The following is a 19213-nucleotide window of genomic DNA, read 5'->3' as shown; positions in this document are numbered from 1 at the left end:
CCCACCATGCACAAATAGCTACTTCTACTACTGTCTTTTGTATTCTTACAGTAGTGGTTCCCAAACTTGGAATTCCCCTATAGGAATCACCTGTGGATTTTTTAAAAATTCCAAAGCCCACGTAATACCTTACACTAATTAAATGATAATCTCTGAGGTTATGATGTTTTGAAACTCCTCAGGTGATTCCACTGGGACATTTCATATTTCCACTGGTAATGTACACAGGTTCTAATTTTTCCACATCCTTACCAATACGTTCTCTTTTCTGTTTCTTAATTTCTTTCTTCTTTTTCTTTTTAAAAAATAATAGCTATCCTAGTGGGTATGAAATGGTGTTCATTATGGTTTTGATTTGTATTTCCCCAGGCACTAATGATGTTGATCATTTTTTCATATACTTATTGGCTATTTGTAAATCTTCTTTGGAGAAATGTCTGTTCAAGTCCTTTGCCCATTTTTAAAAATTGAGTTGTCTTTTTGTTGTTGAGCTATAGGAGTTCTTTACTTATTCTGGATCTTAATCTCTTATCAGACATATGTAGAGTTTTTTGTTCTAACGTTTTGAGTTGGCTGGCCTAATTGAATGAGTTAGAAGTATTCTTTTCACTGGGGGGGGGGGCAACTTCAAGAAGGTTGGCATTAATTATTCTGTAGGTGTTTGGTATAATTTACCACTGAAGCCATCTGGTCCTGGACTTGTCTTTGTCAGGAAGTTTTTTTTTGTTTGTTTGTTTGTTTGTTTTGTCAGGAAGTTTTTTGATTATTGACTGAATTATATAGGTTTATTCAGTTTTTCTATTTCTTCATAAGCCATTTTTTTTTTAAAAATTTATTTATGTATTCATGAGAAACAGGGAGAGAGAGGCAGAGACACAAGCAGAGGGAGAAGCAGGCTCCATGCAGGAAATTTGATGTGGGTCTCGATCCTGGGACTCTGGGATCATGCCCTGAGTCAAAGGCAGACACTCAACCGCTGAGCCATACAGGCGTCCCACCATTTTTTTTCATAAGCCATTGTTGATAATGTCTTTCCAGAAATTTTTCTATTTTCTATTTTATTTCTAACACCCAATCTGTTGGCATAGTTTTTATAGTATTCTCTTATAATCCTTTTAATTTCTATACTGTTGATAGTAGTGTCGCCTCTGTCATTTCCAGTGTTGGTGCTTTGAGTCTTCTCTTCCTTTTTCTTTGCAACCTAGCCTAAGATTTGTCAATTTCGTTGATCTTTTCAAAGAACCAACTTTTGGTTTGTTGTTGTCTTTATTTTTCTGTTCATTGTTTTGCTTATTTCCCCTTTATTTTTCATTATTTCCTTCCTTCTGGGTTTAGTTTATTCTTCTCTTTCTGATTATTTCTTTTTTTTTTCTTTCTGATTATTTCTTAATGTGTACAGTTATGTTACTGATTTGAGATGTTTTAAAAAATTGTAGGCATTTATAGCTATAAAATTCACTCTGAGCACCTCCTTCACTGCATATCATAAGTTTTGTTTTATTGTATTTTCATTTTTATTCATTTCAAGGTAATTTTTATTATCTCTTGTAATTTTTTCTCCATCTGTTGGCTGACAGTTTTTTTGTTTGTTTTTTGTTTGTTTTTCTTTTTTGTCTTTCAGCACTTTAAAGATTTTACTACCTTGCTTTTGGCCTCCATTTTGCTGGTGAGAAATTCACTCTCATTCATGTTTTTGTTCCTCTGTATATGTCTTTTTCCCCTGGCTTTTAAAAACTTTTAAAATTTTTGCTCCTCATTGATTTGATTAAAATGTTCTTACTTGTAGTCTTCTTTGTATTTAACCTCTTGGAGTGTGCTGAGCTTCTTAGGTTGGTGGGTTTATATCTTTCATCAGTTTTGGGAAGCTCTTAGTAATTATCAGATATTTCCTTTACATGTTTGTCTCTTCTCCTGTGATTCCTGTTATATATACATTAGACCATTTGATATTGCTCCACAGAGCTTGGGCTACCTGAGTTTTCCCCATCTCTTTTCTTCTCTTTGTTTTAATTTGGATACTTTTTATTAACCTCCTGACCTGTCTTCAAGTTCCCTGGTCTTCCCATTGCTATGCCCAGTCTACAGTGAAGCCTATTTAATCAGTTTTTTATTTCTGACATTTTTTTCCATTTTTAGCATTTCCATTTAGCAGTTCCTTTTCATGGTTCCATATCTCTGCTGAAATTGCTCTGTTCTTCCTGCATGTTATCCACCTTTTACAAACTAGGTCTGTTAGCAGTTTATCATAGTTATTGTAGATGCTGATTAAATAATTAGAAAAATGTTTATAGCCTAATTGGTAGGTCTTTGGGTCACTAGGGAATTCTTCTTGTTCTCCAGTCCCACCTTTTGCTTTCTCTACCTTGGGAGATCTTTTTCAGCCTTGTACCCCCTCTCTTGGGCTTTTGAAGGCAACCCATCTTCAGATCTCCTATCCTGGTTTCAAACTTTTGTAGTTAAAAGCTCATATTGCTTCAAGGATGTTTGCTTAGTTCTCTTCTGCTTCCACCTGTTGGAGACTGACCCTGAGCCCTCTAAAGACCACATGAAAGACTTGTTGAGTGGATTCAAACTCCCACTGTGGCTGATTTTCTTAAGATTCTAATTTGCTATGCCAGCCTACAAGTGGCTGTTAAAATTTTGGGTGATTTCTTTAATGAACCCTATCTGTCCTGGATTCCTCCTCCTCTTGTTGTAATACCAGGAATGAAAGCAACCATGCCTAGTCTCTTCCCTTCTATTGAAAGTTCATCACTTTCTGGAATTAGTTCATTTAGATTTCTTTGTTCCTTTCTCTCTTTGATTTTTTTTTAAACTATGTTGTTTTTAGTTTATTTGCCTTGTTTAGGTTATTAGGGCGAGAGAGATGACCTCTTTCAACTTTCAATGAACAGACTGGAAATAGAACTTCTAAAGTGTGTTCTTTTGTTCTTGTTTTTCAGATTAATATATTTTGGTGGCTATGGGTGTAGGAGACACAATGAACTCCAAGACTGTTTTGATGTTCATGATGCATCTTGGGTAAGAGAGTAATCACTGTTTACATTTTCCTCTAATTTATTTATTTAATTTTTTATTTTTAAAGATTTTATTTATTTATGCATGAGAGACACAGAGAGAGAGGCAGAGACAGGCAGAGGGAGAAGCAGGCTCCTTGCAGGGAGCCCGATGTGGGACTCGATCCGGGATCCCGGGGTCACGCCCAGAGCTAAATAAAGGCAGATGCTCAACCACAGAGCCACCCAGGCATCCCCATTTTCCTCTAATTTAGTATCAACTGAAAGTCTTTAGAAATAATGAGCCCAATCTTTCTCAGTTTAACCTGCCATAATTGACACTATGAAAAAAAATGTATTTTCTCATTTTTGGATTTAGATTCAGTTGGAGGAGTTTCTCTTACCTAGTAGTATTAACCTTCGTGGCTACTGGCAGAGTAATTGCTTACCTTATTAATCACTTACACCTGCTTCTGTTAGACAAGTAGAGGTTTTAGGACAATTTGGAAAAACTTCATTCATAGACAACCAGAATGGCTGTTGCTGACACACCTCCTTTTAGGTATGTCCACCAGGACTGTTCATAGCTCAGGCTGACCTCTGTATGACAGTAAGTTGGTAATGATATTACCCTTCCTATTTATTTTTATTGGTCAGCTAATAAATTGTTAACTAATGAAATAAGACATGACATAAAAACAAAATCTTTTAAAATATAACTTTAAAAACCATTGATCCCAGCACCAAGATACATAGTAGTTCTCTGGTCTTACCTTCTACTAGCATATATTATTATTGCACATTATAATGTAAATATATATGTACATTTCATGTGTATCTTTTTATATATGAGTATTTGAAAAGATCGCTGTGTATTTACATGGTTTCTGAGTTTTTAGAACAAAATATCTTTAAAGTTTTGCTACTTACAGTATTACTGATAATTTTCAGAAATATAAGTTCCCATTACTTACATCTACATATTTTTATTCATTCTTTTTCTCCCCTAGTACAGTTAGGCTAAGGATCATGTCCTGAAGTTTCTGGTGTACAAGTAGATTTTTTTAATTTATATTTTAAACTAAGTGAATTGTTTAGTTTGTTTGACTTGTTTGACAAGTTCTGACAAAAATGAATGATGTATTAGTGGCATAGAACATAAAACTGACACAGGTGTAAGTAAAGTAGTAATAGAGGATTTCAACAATCCAGAGATGCTAAATATAGTATAATTGCTAAGTGGTTGCCTTGCTGACAATTTTGTCTCTTTGAAGACAAAGAAGAGTGAGCACAAGTTTGACCTCTAAGAACAAATTGCTTGGTTAAGTTGAAGTAATTGGAACTTTTTGGAAAAAGGAACCTTGGTCCCCTAAAGTTCCTAATTGCAAAGATTAGGAATTCTGAGCACGTACTCTAGGAAAACAGATTGCAAAATAGAAGTGTCATTTTGTCCTCTACAATTTTAAAAGAGACAATTCCTTGAGGGAATTGGAAGATTATCAACAAGTTATGACTCACTGCAAACAATGCTATGAGAAGAGACGTTGCCAGGTGGTGGCTGCTACTACTGGTTAGAGGCCACACTTTGTGAGTCACTAGTGTATGCATTAGCTTTATGACTATGGTAACACTTAACACTATTTTTTTTAATGATATCTATTATTTTACTGGTAAAAATGCAATGAAATTTATTACAATAACCTAAAAAAAGCTTAAAATATTCTAAAAATTCCTGTTTTAGGAAGAACAGATATTCTGGGGATGGCATAATGATGTTCATGTATTTGATACAAAGACACAGAACTGGTTTCAACCAGAAATCAAAGTAAGTATTGTAAAAAGTTACCTTTATATTTATATATTCACTGATATTTAAAAGGATATTTTTTTGCTGTGTTATTTGGATTTTAGCAATCAAGTTTATGACCATATAATCCCTTAAGTACTGTCACTAATACTTTTTTTTTAATCACCTATTTTTCTCCAGGTTAGCTAAGGTTTCTAGAAAAATTTTCTGAAGATGGTACCGTCACCATTCTTTACCCACAGTGTGACATCCTGATTTAATGATGGCACTTTTAAAATATCTTTTTATAATCCAGTCCACAATTTTGAAAAGCCCATATTTCATAAACTCTTGAAATCTACATGCAGTTAAAGCATGACAAAAGTACATTATTATACTCTTTCATGTGCTGGTGAGCAAACACAAGTTCAAATTAGCTTATGCAATAATGAATTTTTACATAGAGGGAAGGTATATTTTGGAGTGGCTCACACAGTGGAAAGCTGCAAGGACTAGGGCCTGAGGAGCTAGAGCAAGTTACTGAACATCATCACAACATCTTGCATCTGTCTTTGTCAACTTCTCTCTGCTTCTCTTTGTATGCTAGCTTCCTTCTGTCTATTCCAAACCAGTTGGCTCATTTAGGAGGGAATATGGTTCAGGCTTTCCAAGAAGTCTTTTCTATTGGTGCTGTATTCTTTCGATGTCTATAAATTAGTCCTAGAAAAGAACTCTGGCCCTATTTGGCCATGTTCTCACCCTTTACATTCATCCCTGTGGCCAAGGGGATGATGGGCTAGGCTCACATCTCAGGCTCATCTGGGGGAGCAGAGGATTCGGTTGATAACTCACCAGCACTGTGGAGAATGGAGCACTGAGCAGGTGAAACCAAAATAGTCTACTAATTTCCCCAAATAATATACATACATTTGAATTTTAAGATTTATATCTTTTATTAATGCAATAAAAACCTTTATCTCTGTTTAGATAATTTTATGTCAAAGCATTGCAGAGAAATAGTGTTGAAACTGGATTTACTGAAACTCATTCTAGATCTCTTCCAGGTGTCTGTACCCTCTACTTCCTTAGAGAGAAAAACAGGGGCCTGCAGCTCTTGAAGTCATATTTGTAGCATATGCACCTGTTGGGCTGTCCCAGTCAGTGAAACATGCGACTCTTGTTCTTGGGGCTGTGAGTTCAAGCTCCATATTGGACTAGAGCCTACATTAAAAAAAAAAAATGGGGATCCCTGGGTGGCGCAGCAGCTTGGTGCCTGCCTTTGGCCCAGGGCGCGATCCTGGAGACCCGGGATCGAATCCCACGTCAGGCTCCCGGTGCATGGAGCCTGCTTCTCCCTCTGCCTATGTCTCTGCCTCTCTCTCTCTCTCTCTCTCTCTCTCTCTCTCTCTCTCTCTGACTATCATAAATAAATAAATAAAAAAATAAAAAATAAAAAAAAATGTGCTCCTGAGGATAAGGGAGTTAAGGTAGTTCTTTGGACTTCAAGTCTTTCTCTAACTCCTTTCTCTTCTTACCTCAGTCCATAGCCCCCTCCAACAGTCTCACATACACTGACCCTATTTTAGTTTGCATTTACCAATATTTTCACTGTAATTTCTCTGGTGATTTCTTCAAATAAGTTCTTATATTATTTATATTTTATCCAAAAGTTTATCTGACATAGTTGTAGCTGGAATCCACTTTATTCATTTTTTAGAGACATTCTTAAAGTACTTTATTATTCTCAAATATCAGCATCAAAAGACAAGGCAGCATAGTAGAGTGTACCAGTTGATGTCAAAGTTGAAAAAAAATGGATTTGCATTCTAATTCTGTCCTAAAAGAGCTGTGTACTTTAGAAAGACATTTAGTGTGTCATCTATAAAATGGAAGTGTTGAAAGTGTTTTTCATACATGGGATTTTTACCCCTTAAGAGCAATGTATTAGTAATAGAGATCCTTGAGTTATTTTCAGTATTTCAAGCAACTTAATAAGCATTGTGCATTATTTAGGCAGTTAGACACATAGATTAACACAAATGCCATTTCTTTGTTTTTGTTTGGAATTACATGAACTCAGCTTTATTATTTATTTATTTATTTCACGAACTCAGCTTATTCAGAAGCTTTAGGTAGCTATTAAATGCATTTGATAGGTCAATATTTATTTTATAATAAATGTGTATTAGTAGAATAATTTTTCCAAAATTTCAGATCAGGAATGGAGTAATAATAAAAATTGTGTTTTGCCAGATGGCTGGGAACCACATTCCAGAAAGTTCTCTCACTTATTTAAGTATTAAATTGCTAATATCTAAATTATTTCTTACTGTGTTGGCTTCAGGACAGTCATTCAAGTAATCCTGAAAAGTTGTGATATTGGATGTAGAGCTTAAATTTCCTATGCCCACATTCAGTAGTCAGTGCACTGAAAATGTTTAAAGAGTTCTTTCAGAACTTGGAATGAAATGCATATGCAAAGGCACCTACCACGAACATATGGAAATTATGCAGATGTTTTCTTCAGATCTCATTCATTCATCAACCCATTATATTCTCTTTTCCCACCAACCCAAAACTTCTCTAGAGAAAAGAACTGCTATATTTATTCAAAGTAAAGTATAGGAAAGTGTTATCAGTTAATGGAAGAGTTTTAATAAGTGATAAAGCACTGTTTGGCTTAAGGCACTAGTGAAGTTCTTACTGTGGAATTTGAGACACCAAGAGTTTGAGAGGGCAGATGTAATTTTTTAGAGTCTCTGAGATCATCACATTGTGCACTGGTTACTCATATTAACTCTGTGGGGGAAGGGTTGGGGGGGGAGAGAGAAGGAGGGAGAAAGAGAATCTTTTTTTATTTGATTTTTGAATCCTTATATTCCAAGCTGAAATTTACATAAAATCTTATTTTGCCGAATAGTGTCAGGCATTTAAGAAAAAAGCACTTTAAAAAGTAAAGATCAGGATGAGTAAATTTCATTATTTTTTTAAAGGATTTATTTATTTATTTGAGAGACAGAGAGAGAGCATGAGTGGGGTAGGGAGAGGCGAAGGGAGAGAAAGAAGCTCAAGCAGACTCCCCGCTGAGCTGAGACCCATGGTGGAACTAATCTACAATCTTGAGACCATGACCTGAACCAAAATCAAGAGTCAGGTGCCCAACCAACTGCCCATAAATTTCATTCTTGAAGAATGGTATTTGTCTGTAATCATTACTATTTATTTTTTAATATATATTTTAAAGATTCTATTTATTTAGAGAGTAGAACAAGTAGGAGGAGCAACAGAGGGAGACAGAGAAGCAGACTTTCTGCTGAACAGGGAGATTGATGTGGGTCTGGATCTCAGGACCCTGAGATCATTACCTGAGTGGAAGGCAGATGGTTAGCCAACTGAATCACCCAGGTGCCGCTATAATCATTACTATTTAGAATGAACTTCTGCATTAGGACTTTTATTGAGTTAGAGAGGCAATGGTGGTTTGGTAGTCAGGTATTTCTCATACTCAGCATAGAAGTGTGACTTCCTTAGAGATGTTTCAAGGCTTTGCCCTCTGTTTTCTCATGTCTTCTTGCAGGGTGGAGTTCCACCACAGCCACGCGCCGCGCACACGTGTGCAGTTCTTGGGAATAAGGGCTATATCTTTGGAGGACGTGTTTTGGTTAGTGTTTTTAATGGATATGATATTTTTATATGTGATTCTTCTTACAAAAATTATTTTCTGATTTTGGGGAACAACTGAATATTCAAATTATCTAGATACTAAATTGCCATTTAATAACTTTTATTTATTTTTAATCTCCTAAACAGACTATAACAAGTAATCACAGATGATTTATAAATCATATTTTAATGAGAGAATCCTTCAATGCATAACCAGAAAAGTTTAACTTCTTAATATTTAAATCCTGTTAGTTTTTTTTTAAGATTTTATTTATTCATTCATGAGAGAGAGAGACAGAGACATAGGCAGAGGGAGAAGCAGTCTCCCTGCAGGAAGCCCAGTGTGGTACTGGATCCTGGGACTCCAGGATCACGTCCTGAGCCAAAGGCAGATGCTCAATCACCGAGCTACCCAGGCATCCCAAATCCTGTTAGTTTTCTTATTTTCCCTTTGACACATTAATTTGGTAGCTCTATATTAATTTTATTAACCCTTAACATGGTTTCCCAACATGCAAACTTCTGATGTTAAGTAAAATGGAGATGGTCTATTTTTAATCTGAACTAATTTTAAAATTGAAATTTTAGCCCATAAAAGATGTAAAACACAGACTAATAACACACTTTTGTTTTAGCAAACTAGGATGAATGATTTGCACTATCTGAACTTAGATACCTGGACTTGGTCTGGAAGGTAAGTTTGAGATTTAAGTATATTTTAATCGAAAGGAGTGTGTGTGTGTGTGTGTGTGTGTGTGTGTGTGTGTATGTGTTTGGGACTGTAATCCAAATTTGAGTCTGTAAAACTGAACTAGTATCATTTTCTTCAGATTATATATCTAATATAGGAATATACAGATTTAAATGCAGAGTTTGTTCTTTAACCAAACCATATAAAACTTGAGAATACCAGCAGTTGAAAAGTGACTATGTAAAAGTACTGGTTTTATATTAAATATTCTTGAGAACTGGTCAGTAGAAGAAATAAAGGAACAGTTTATTGGGATCATCACAAGTAAACAAAATGAAGTTGGTAAAAGTCAGATTTTATTTGTAGTTCAAAATATATGTTTAACAATAGAACAAATCCATTTAGCTATCGTTTCAGCTATTCATGTAATGAGATGGAATCATAGCTATATATTATTCCAAAATAAAAATACTATTAAAAATGAAACTGTGAAAGTGCCAGAAATGAAGATAGCAGATTGTGTTTAAAATATTGGCATAGCGGGATCCCTGGGTGGCGCAGCGGTTTGGCGCCTGCCTTTGGCCCAGGGCGTGATCCTGGAGACCCGGGATGGAATCCCACATTGGGCTCCCGGTGCATGGAGCCTGCTTCTCCCTCTGCCTGTGTCTCTGCCTCTCTCTCTCTCTCTCTGTGACTATCATAAATAAATAAGTAAATAAATAAATAAATAAATAAATAAATAAATAAATAAATAAATAAATAAATAAATCTTGGCATAGAGAAAGTTTTTCTAAAGATGGTATAAACCCAGAATTCATAAATGAAAAGACTGTTAAGACCACATAAGAATTAAGTTTTTCTGTATAGAAAACTTTATCAAAGTTAAAAGGCAAACTGGAAAATTCAAACAAAAAACAAACTGGAAGTCATATTTGCAGTATTTTTAACAGAGCTCAAACCCACAGGAACTCAGAAAATCAGTAAGAAAAAGACAATCCAACAGAAAAGTGGACAAAGAACATAAATGAGCAACTCATAGAAGAAATACAAATGGGCAAAAGTTATTTTAAAAAGATGTTCAACCTTAAAGACAATCAAAGAAATGGAGCTAAAAATAATAGTTTTCACTTATCGGATAAAGAGGATTACAAATGACCAGTGTGCTAGGTTGTAACAACACAATTAGTGGGAGTATAAATTAGTACAGTTTTTCTGGAAGATAGTTTGACAGTATGTTTAAAATGTAAAATCAAATTTCTACTTTCATCCAGAATTTCTCTAAAGACAATAATTGTGTGTGTGTGAGTGCGTGTATTACAACATTATTATAAAAGCAAAAGCTAGAGGTCATCCCTCATGTTCACAAGCAGGGATTCTTTAAATCCTGGTTCATTTGCCCAGTGGGCCACCATACTTCCATTACCAAAGGAAGTTACACTCATAGAAATATTCTAAAATATTAGTTGAATGAAAAAATTTGCAGAGCAGAATATATGATCTCATTTATATATTTTTAATAGGCTAAATGTACATTAAAACCTAAAGAGATATATACAAAATTATTACTATTTCCTATTGCTAGAAGACAAGATTATAAGAGCATGCTCCTTTTTAAAAATACTTTTGTAGTTGTTGAACATTTTGTAACCAAAATAATTCTTATAGTCAATACAAACAGTAAAAATAATTCCATTTTGGAAAAAATAATTTTATCTTTCACAAATGGCCCAGATTATTCTGGAACATTTCAGAATGCTGGAGAACGATATTTTCTCACCTCCTAAATTAAACTTTTGTACTTATGTTTTTTTTTTTACTTTATTTTAAAGATTTTATTTATTATTTGACAGAAAAAGAAAGAGACAGTAGAAGCAGGAAGGAATAGCTGAGGGAGAGGGGAAACAGGATCCTCTGCTGAGCAAGGAGCTAGACATGGGGCTCAGTCCCAAGACTTTGGGATCATGACCTAAGTCAAAGGCAGACACTTAACCGACTGAGCCACCCAGGCGCCCCATGTTTTTATTTTTTTAAGAGTAAGGCAGTATTTTTTGAAATCTTTAGAGATTTATCCTGGATCTGGAATGGCTTGTATACCTTTATTTTGAAGCTAGAATAGCTAGCATTTTCAGGTGAAGAAGCTTTGGGAAAGTAAAAGCAACAACACCCAAATCCCATAATGTCCTTGAGGAAATCAACTGAAAATACAAAATTGAACATGGGCCAACAGTAAAAAGTTACAGACATGAAAATAATTATGTTGAAAATTTGAGGAAGTTATATGGATTAAACAACAAGAAACTTATGAAATATGCCCTGGGAATTCGCTTTGTAATTTTCAGTCTGTGTTCTGTGACCAGGTGGAATGGACGCTAAACAGAAAGATTGTTTTAAATGGAAAGATTGTTTAAATTCACCTAAGCATTTATGAATGTTTTTAAAATCTTAATGGAAGTGAAGATAGTAAAATCAGAGTTTTAAAAAAGTTGTGAGGACAGTTTTTTATCTGAGATGATCAAAAACCTTTTCTTTTGACTAATATAGTAAGTAGATTTATATATATATATATATATATATATATATATATATATATATATATTTTTTTTTTTTTTTTTTTCCCTTGCCACAGGATTCCTGTTAATGGAGAAAACCCCAAACATCGGTCATGGCATACTTTAACACCAATAGCTGATGATAAACTTTTTCTATTTGGTGGACTAAGTGCAGACAATATTCCATTAAGTAAGTCAATTAAAGTTTATTCTACAATTATTATTTCATTCTTTTTTCTTAATCATATTTGATACTTAAGATGTCTTTCTTTTTATTTTTTTATTTTCTGGTTTACCTTTATTTCCAACTGTATGCTTGCATTAAGAATTAGAAGACCCCTTTGCTTTATTTAGTACCTTTGGCTCTCCATGTTCTCCTGTTTCCTAGGTATATAGAAAAGGAAGGGTGGTTGAACCTAGATGAATTAAAGTCCCTTTCAACTATAATATTCTGTGATTCTGTGCCTTCCTGATTTTTGATCCAGATACTTACACTGTAGGCTGGAATGGGGATTAGAAGAACAGTCTTCCCCAGAAGGCTCTGGAAATATAAGGTGGGAAGGCCAGTTGCTTCTCTTTTTGTTCCAGAACTATAAAGGAAAGTGCTTAGCCAGAATCTTTAAACTCCTGTCACTGCTGATTCCAATGGCTAGGTTTTGTAATGTGGGTTTTTTTTTTCCCAGCAGTAAAATTGTGACATCAGTATAGACACATGACCAAGAGTATCCGCTTCTTAGTTTGATATGTTAGATGTTTTGTGTTTTCTTAACCCAGAAATTTTCCATGACTAGAGATGTGTTCATAAGGGACTCATTTATATAATTCCATATAGGATCTGGAAACAATGACTTATTTTTCAACAAAAATTGAGCATTAGCTGTGCATCTGGCAGTCTGCTGGGCAACAAACTCCAGAGGCTGGTTAGAGAAACAGGAGTTTCTAGTAGGGGATGTTAGTTACTGCGGATTGTTATGCTTCTCCAATTTGACGGTTTTAATGAAAAGAGATTTGGAGTCTAATAAAAAACATCTATTTTTTTTTCAGTAGGGCTTGTTTAATATCATGTCTTTTTGAGCTCTAATGTTTTTAATTACAATTTGCTGTTTTGGGTCATTGACATGTGGGAAATTCCATGTCCTAACTCTTAGTCTGGTTGGTTTCCTCCTGTACAGACTCAGCCTAACTTCTGGCTAGTATGTGAATTCTTTTAATTTTGTTGACTATGATAGTAGCATTGTGGTAATGAGATAATGGCATTGTGGTTCTGTAAAAAATGTATTTTTTAAAGCGATATTTACTGAAGTATATATGGGGAAAATGACAGGAGATCTAGGATTTGCTTTAGAGTAATTGAGCCACAAGAATAACAAAAAAAGAGATAAATGAGGCACATGTGATAAAATCTTGGTAGTTGAATCTGCGATATGTGAGGGCTCATTGTCATGGTCACTCTACCTGTGTATATTTCTAAAAATTTTTGTGAGTAAATATGCATACATACAAAAGATAGTTGCATAAATGTAGCATTATAAATTGGGAAAATTTTAAATTTTATCCCAAAGACCTAATCTGAATTTCTGAACTGTCATAATATTGCAGGTGATGGTTGGATTTATAATGTCATAACAAATGGTTGGAAACAACTTATTCACTTACCTAAAACAAGACCCAGGTAAGTCTAGAAATTAATGAATAGTAAAATAGTTAAGAATTTCTGAAGTATTAAAATATAGCACTGATTTTATAGTGTTTGCCATTAAAATCATAAATCATCAAGAAAGATCTTTCAAATAAGCTTGATGTTACCTAAATGATTTAATTATCATTTTAATTATATCTCACTGTTAGAAATTATCTATTCTGTTTTCATCTATGTTTAAATATTTGAAAATGTTACTCTTTTAGGTAAATGTATAATCTTTCCTGATAAATATGAAAAGGCTAAGAAATTGGAAGTATCATATAATGTTAATTTTTTTTGATAAGTAGACAAGAATGAGTTTGGCTTTAGTAGTTATTTATTTTTGGAAGAGGTTTACTTCAATGTAATGAGAAAATTACTTTCATGTTGATCAAATAGATGGCAGATTGTTATTTTTATTAACTGATGTATTCATTAATATAAATTTTTTGAAAAAGAAACATGTTAGTTATTTGTGGTATATTATAGAGTGAAAGTTGTAGAAACAATATATTTTTAGACCACAATTGATCCTTGAACAACATGAGTTTGAACTGCATGGATCTACTTATATGGATTTTTAAAAGAAATACAGTACTATAAATGTATTTTCCATATGATTTTCTTAATAAAATTTTATTTTTTAAAATATGAGTCTAGTTGACATACAATGTCAGCTTCACATGTACAACATGGTGATTCTACAACTCCATACATTGTCCTATGCTCCCCACAATTGTAGGAAACATCTGTCACCATACAATGCTACTACTGTATCAGCAAGTATATTCCCATGCTTTACCTTTTATTCCCATGAGTTATTCATCCATAACTGGAAGCCTGTATCTCCCAATACTCTTCACCCATTTTGCTAATAGCTCCATTACCTTTTCCTTTCAATCATCAGGGTGTGTTCATAGATCTCATTTTGCTTTTTATTTATTTGGTTTTTTTATAACATTTTCTTTTCTCTAACTTACTTTATTGTAAGAATACAATATATAATACATATAACATACAAAATATGTATTTATTGACTTTATGTTATTGGTAAAACTTCTGGTCAACAGTAGGCTAGTAATACTTAAGTTTTGAGGAGCCAAAAGTTATATGTCAATTTTCAACTCTGGGAGGTATCAACATCCCAACCCCTGCGTTGTTCAAGGGTCAACTGTACAAAGAAAACCACATTGGTATTGTAATTCTTTTTATTCTAATTTAAGTGAGTAGTATAATAAAAATACATTCATAAGAAATTCAGAGTCAGCACGTTATAATCATTAGTTAGTAATTTTACTCTTTTCCTTGCTATGTATTTCAGAATTTTTTTGCTATAGATTATGTATAGTATGAAGTCAACTTAATGGTATGCATTTCAGAAGTTTAATAAGTAGCAATGAAGCAACTTACTTGAGAAAAAGGCCTGAAAATTTTTGTATATATTTCAGTGCCTATATCTATATTAATATGCACAAAATGTTTAGAGTTTATCATATCTACATATGTGATTCTTATATTTTCATGTGTAAAAATTCATTGGAGTGTATTATTTTAGCAATTTGGATCTTTTGAAATTCATTTTTTAATTTAAAGAGTTTTATATTAAGATATGGGAGCCCAGAGTTCTAGTCCTTGCTCAGCAAAGTCACTTAATGAAACTGAGCAATAATTTCTTCATCCCATGAAATGAGGGAATTGGACTAGAGAAGCTCTTAGTTCTCTTGCAGTTGTTTGAACAATCAATGAATTCTTCAATTAATGAATGCATTAATTTTAGACCAAAGTGATAGTAAGAATATGTTTAATTTTTAAATTGCTCCTATTTTATAATTCAATCCTTAATAAGTAATTAGAGCAACACAACTATTATCAATAATGTATTAGAACTGAGCTATGTAAAGAGATTTCTTTGAATTCAGCTGATATGTCATGTAAATAATATGCTTTATTAGAATGTTTAGGTGATAAGTTTAGAGCAGCTGTGAGAGGACATAAACTATCAGTCTAGAGACAAAACATCAGGTTGCAAGCTAGATGTCACCAAAATCAAGGCAGGAAAGGCTTTCCAGTGTTCTTCGATGATGAAGTCCAGGCCAGAGTTTCCCTAAGGCAGATAAGACAGAGGCAGATCTATCTTCAGGTATGAGGTGAGGAGAAGAACAGGTGGGATACAGTTTAGTGTAAGGAGAACATATATATGTGTATGTGTACTAATTTTTAACGAATGAGAATTTACTTAACATCTAAATACATTTTGTACAAACTGTTCCAAGTTATAATTTGAAATGTAAATGGCCCAATTCTCCTCTTGTAATTCCACAGCAGGATTTCTTGACCTCGGCACTATTGGCATTTTGGACCAAATTATTCTTTGTTATTAGGAGTGTCTTGTGCACTGTAGGATGTTTAGCAGCATTTTTGGCCTTTATCCACTAGATGCCAGTAGTACTGCCCCCCCATACCTGGAATTATGACAACCAAAAATATTTCAGATATTGTCAAATGTTCTTTGGGGGCCAAATCTGCCCTCGTTGAAAACCACTGTTCTATAGCGTGGCACTCTTTTCTCCAGGTCTCACCATAGTTGGAGCAATGCTTGGTTGAAAGGCCATCTATATAGCTATATCTCATTGCCTGTAAAAGTGGCTGTCAGCACCCTTTTTTTTTAAGGTGTCTGTAAAAGAAGTCCAACAAAGTGTTGACTTATGGAGCCTCAGGGACTTCCTGTTGGATCCCATTACTATTGCTGAAGTTATACATGGCCTTCTCACCTTGGAAATTTAGCATTCCTTGTATTCTCTTCCCTTTATCCAATCCCCCTCCCCAAGCCCACATCATAATCTGGATGTCATGAAGACTTATATCAATTCATGTTCTACCATATAAGTTGGAGAATTGGGCAGAGTATTTCCTAAACAAAATCCCTTAAGACTCAGTTCTATCCTGGGTCCTGAGTGCAACTGTCGTTGGGTGTGTGAGTGATTGTTTGAGGAAAGTATTTAATTTAACACATTGTGCATAATCCTACTGTTTGCACTTGTGAGAGTTGAGTGAAAAGGTTAAATGTACTAAAAATAAGTTACGTGGTAATAAAATAATGTGTAATGAGGTGTCTTTTGCTTCGGCAATTTGGTCTGTTAAGGAAAGTCATCAAAATTCTCTCAGAGTCAGAGCAATGACTTTGTAAAATTCTTGATTTATCTTCTAAAATTGAGAAATTTACATGTACTTTTTTTCCTGAGAGTGAGAGCTCCCAGAAATATTGAATTTTATGAAACATAAGATTATTCTTTATAAATAATGTGAAATTGGAGATGAATATGAGCTATTAGATCATTTCCACACGATGCTCTATTCTTATGAGATAATTTATTTAATAATTGAATTAAATATGGTGGTTTTGTATTTCCTTTTGTTAATTAGACTTTTTGAGCACCCACTGGATGCAAAACACCATATTTAGGCATTTTTAAAGAGAAGCATAAAATTAGATTACTCAAGTTCCAGTGGTGTGCTGGTAAAGGGTTAACAACTGCTTTCCAGGAAAAACAAAACAAAAAAGCCCTAATTTGTAGTGTTACTGTGGTCAATTTCAAGCTACCTATGTGATGGCACTGAACATGGATTTGGATAGAGATAGGCAGAATTTATTTTAACTACCTGGTAAGCTACTTCCAGCACACCACTGGCAAATTTTGATCCAAGGATCTCATATGTGGACCTTTAGAAGATCCACACATCAAATAATTAAAGTAGTATATAGAACAGTTTATCTTCAAATGTAAGGCAGAAGATTATAAAATGAGCACATAAATGTTCAAAGGTGCTAACCAGAGAGGGAAGTAGAACCAGTTTGTTTGGGTATTTTGACACTTCCTGGGGATTTTGAACCTGTGTTAAAGGCTCTGAAAGAATGATTTCTCATCCTAAACATAAGACACAGGGTGAGCAAAAGCCTACAGATAGGTAAGCTTTTCTCTTAGGAGACACAAATAAATGAACTTGATTGGAGTAGAGGGTTAATTGCAGGGGGAGGAAGCTAAGAATTAAGAATTATGGGAAAAAGAAATAATGGTTTTCTTTTTAAAGAAATAATTGTTGATCGTGATTATGAGCCTAAGAAAAATGGCACAGTTGCTTCCTGATCAGGACATGCTCATGGTTAAAAACATGTGAAAAATATTATTTGTCAGCTAAATATAGTTGAGAGAGAGTAGAGACAGAAAAACCAATAATAATTCTGGTATTCTGTACCCAGAGTGATAAGTAGTGTGACAGTATAAATGTGAAGGGATTGCCATGTTGGGTTTGTTAGGTGTTGGGGAACAGAAAACAGGAAAGAAAAGTCAAAAGTGATTAAAAAAAAAAACAGTAACATGGCAGATCATAATAAGAAACTTGGGAAAGGGGACCACTTCACCAATAGGCTGATCAGTTTCTTTTTAATTCATTTTATTTCAGTGATAAAGTCTATGAGATAAAGAGTTTAGAAAAAGGTTGGGGAATATAATAGAAAAGAGTTATTGGGAGTTACCTCCTTAATTGACATGATTTAATGAGAATCTAATCTTTTAGTGATTCTAGAGGAATCTTCAAAATCTAATCTCTTTTAGGATACGCCAAAGGTTCAAGTTCAATCATGCCCATTTTGAAATAGATTAAAAGTGAAAATGTGCAGTTTAAAATGGATTTATATGTCACATACAGTTTCTTTCTTCATAATATTTTACTCTGCTTATAATTTTCAATAATAGGTTATGGCATACGGCCTGTTTGGGGAAAGAAAATGAAATAATGGTATTTGGTGGGAGCAAGGATGATTTACTTTCCTTGGATACAGTAAGAAAATTTCATATCTAAATATTTCCTCTGAGTGGTTTTGTTAATCAAACTAAATGGCTGTTCAGTAAGATTGTTGATATTCCTACATTGCAAAATATGGAAGAATATGAAATGTTACTCTGTAGTGTGATTAATCTTCAGAATGAGTGGCTTTTGTGAAGCATTTAAGGATATTTTGAGTTTACAAGTCAAAATAGGTCTATTAATCTCATTAGTCAAATTATTAAGAAGATTTTATTTATTTATTCATGAGGGATACAGAGAGAGAGAGAGGCAGAGACACAGGCAGAGGGAGAGAAGCAGGCTCCATGCAGGAAGCCCGATACAGGACTGGATCCCAGGACCCCAGGATCACACCCTGAGCCAAAGGCAGATGCTCAACCGCTGAGCCACCCAGGTCTCCCACAAAGAGCTTTGAAGAGCTTTTAAATTTTTTTAAATTTTTTTTAAATTTTTATTTATTTGTGATAGTCACACAGAGAGAGAGAGAGAGGCAGAGACACAGGCAGAGGGAGAAGCAGGCTCCATGCACCGGGAGCCCGACGTGGGATTCGATCCCGGGTCACCAGGATCGCGCCCTGGGCCAAAGGCAGGCGCCAAACCGCTGCGCCACCCAGGGATCCCCTGAAGAGCTTTTAAAGGAGGACTCTTCCTTTCCTCTTTGAGCCTCATCATAGTATGGGTGTTTTTAATTTTTTGGAATTAAAATATTTGCAAATTAGAGATATTTCATAAGAATATATATAATGTATATATAAACTAAGTAGAGTAATAAGTACCCATGAAATTTGCTGCCTCAGTTAATAACTAGAACACCAATGCTAGCTTCTCCCATCAAGAGGAATGCAGTTTGAAATTTTTAAGTGTATTTTTCTTTTTATTCTATGTGTCTTTTGCCATTGCTTTACCCATTTTATATTTAAGATGAAAGCATTACAGTTTTAAAATTTGATAAAACTAAGGTCAAAGAAATAAATGAATAACATTTGGAGAGCATCATTCTTT

The 19213-nt window shown here is 34.2% G+C and overlaps 1 protein-coding gene across 4 annotated transcripts in view; it reads left to right on the top strand.

The window, feature by feature from the left end:
- KLHDC1 (kelch domain containing 1) overlaps positions 1-19213 on the top strand; it is a 45997-nt gene that overhangs the window by 16192 nt on the left and 10592 nt on the right. For 3 of the 4 annotated variants that reach the window (XM_055304214.1, XM_055304216.1, XM_055304217.1), the window contains exons 5-11: positions 2943-3021; positions 4738-4821; positions 8360-8443; positions 9081-9139; positions 11763-11875; positions 13285-13357; positions 18121-18205. In XM_055304214.1, the coding sequence (XP_055160189.1) occupies positions 2943-3021; positions 4738-4821; positions 8360-8443; positions 9081-9139; positions 11763-11875; positions 13285-13357; positions 18121-18205 (577 nt within the window). The remainder of the gene's footprint in view (positions 1-2942; positions 3022-4737; positions 4822-8359; positions 8444-9080; positions 9140-11762; positions 11876-13284; positions 13358-18120; positions 18206-19213) is intronic. The other variant, XM_055304215.1, reaches the window with a different exon arrangement.

Source organism: Nyctereutes procyonoides, unplaced genomic scaffold (assembly GCF_905146905.1).
Source record: "Nyctereutes procyonoides isolate TBG_1078 unplaced genomic scaffold, NYPRO_anot_genome, whole genome shotgun sequence".
NCBI lineage: Eukaryota > Metazoa > Chordata > Mammalia > Carnivora > Canidae > Nyctereutes > Nyctereutes procyonoides.
This window is presented reverse-complemented; position numbering and strand designations above follow the sequence as displayed.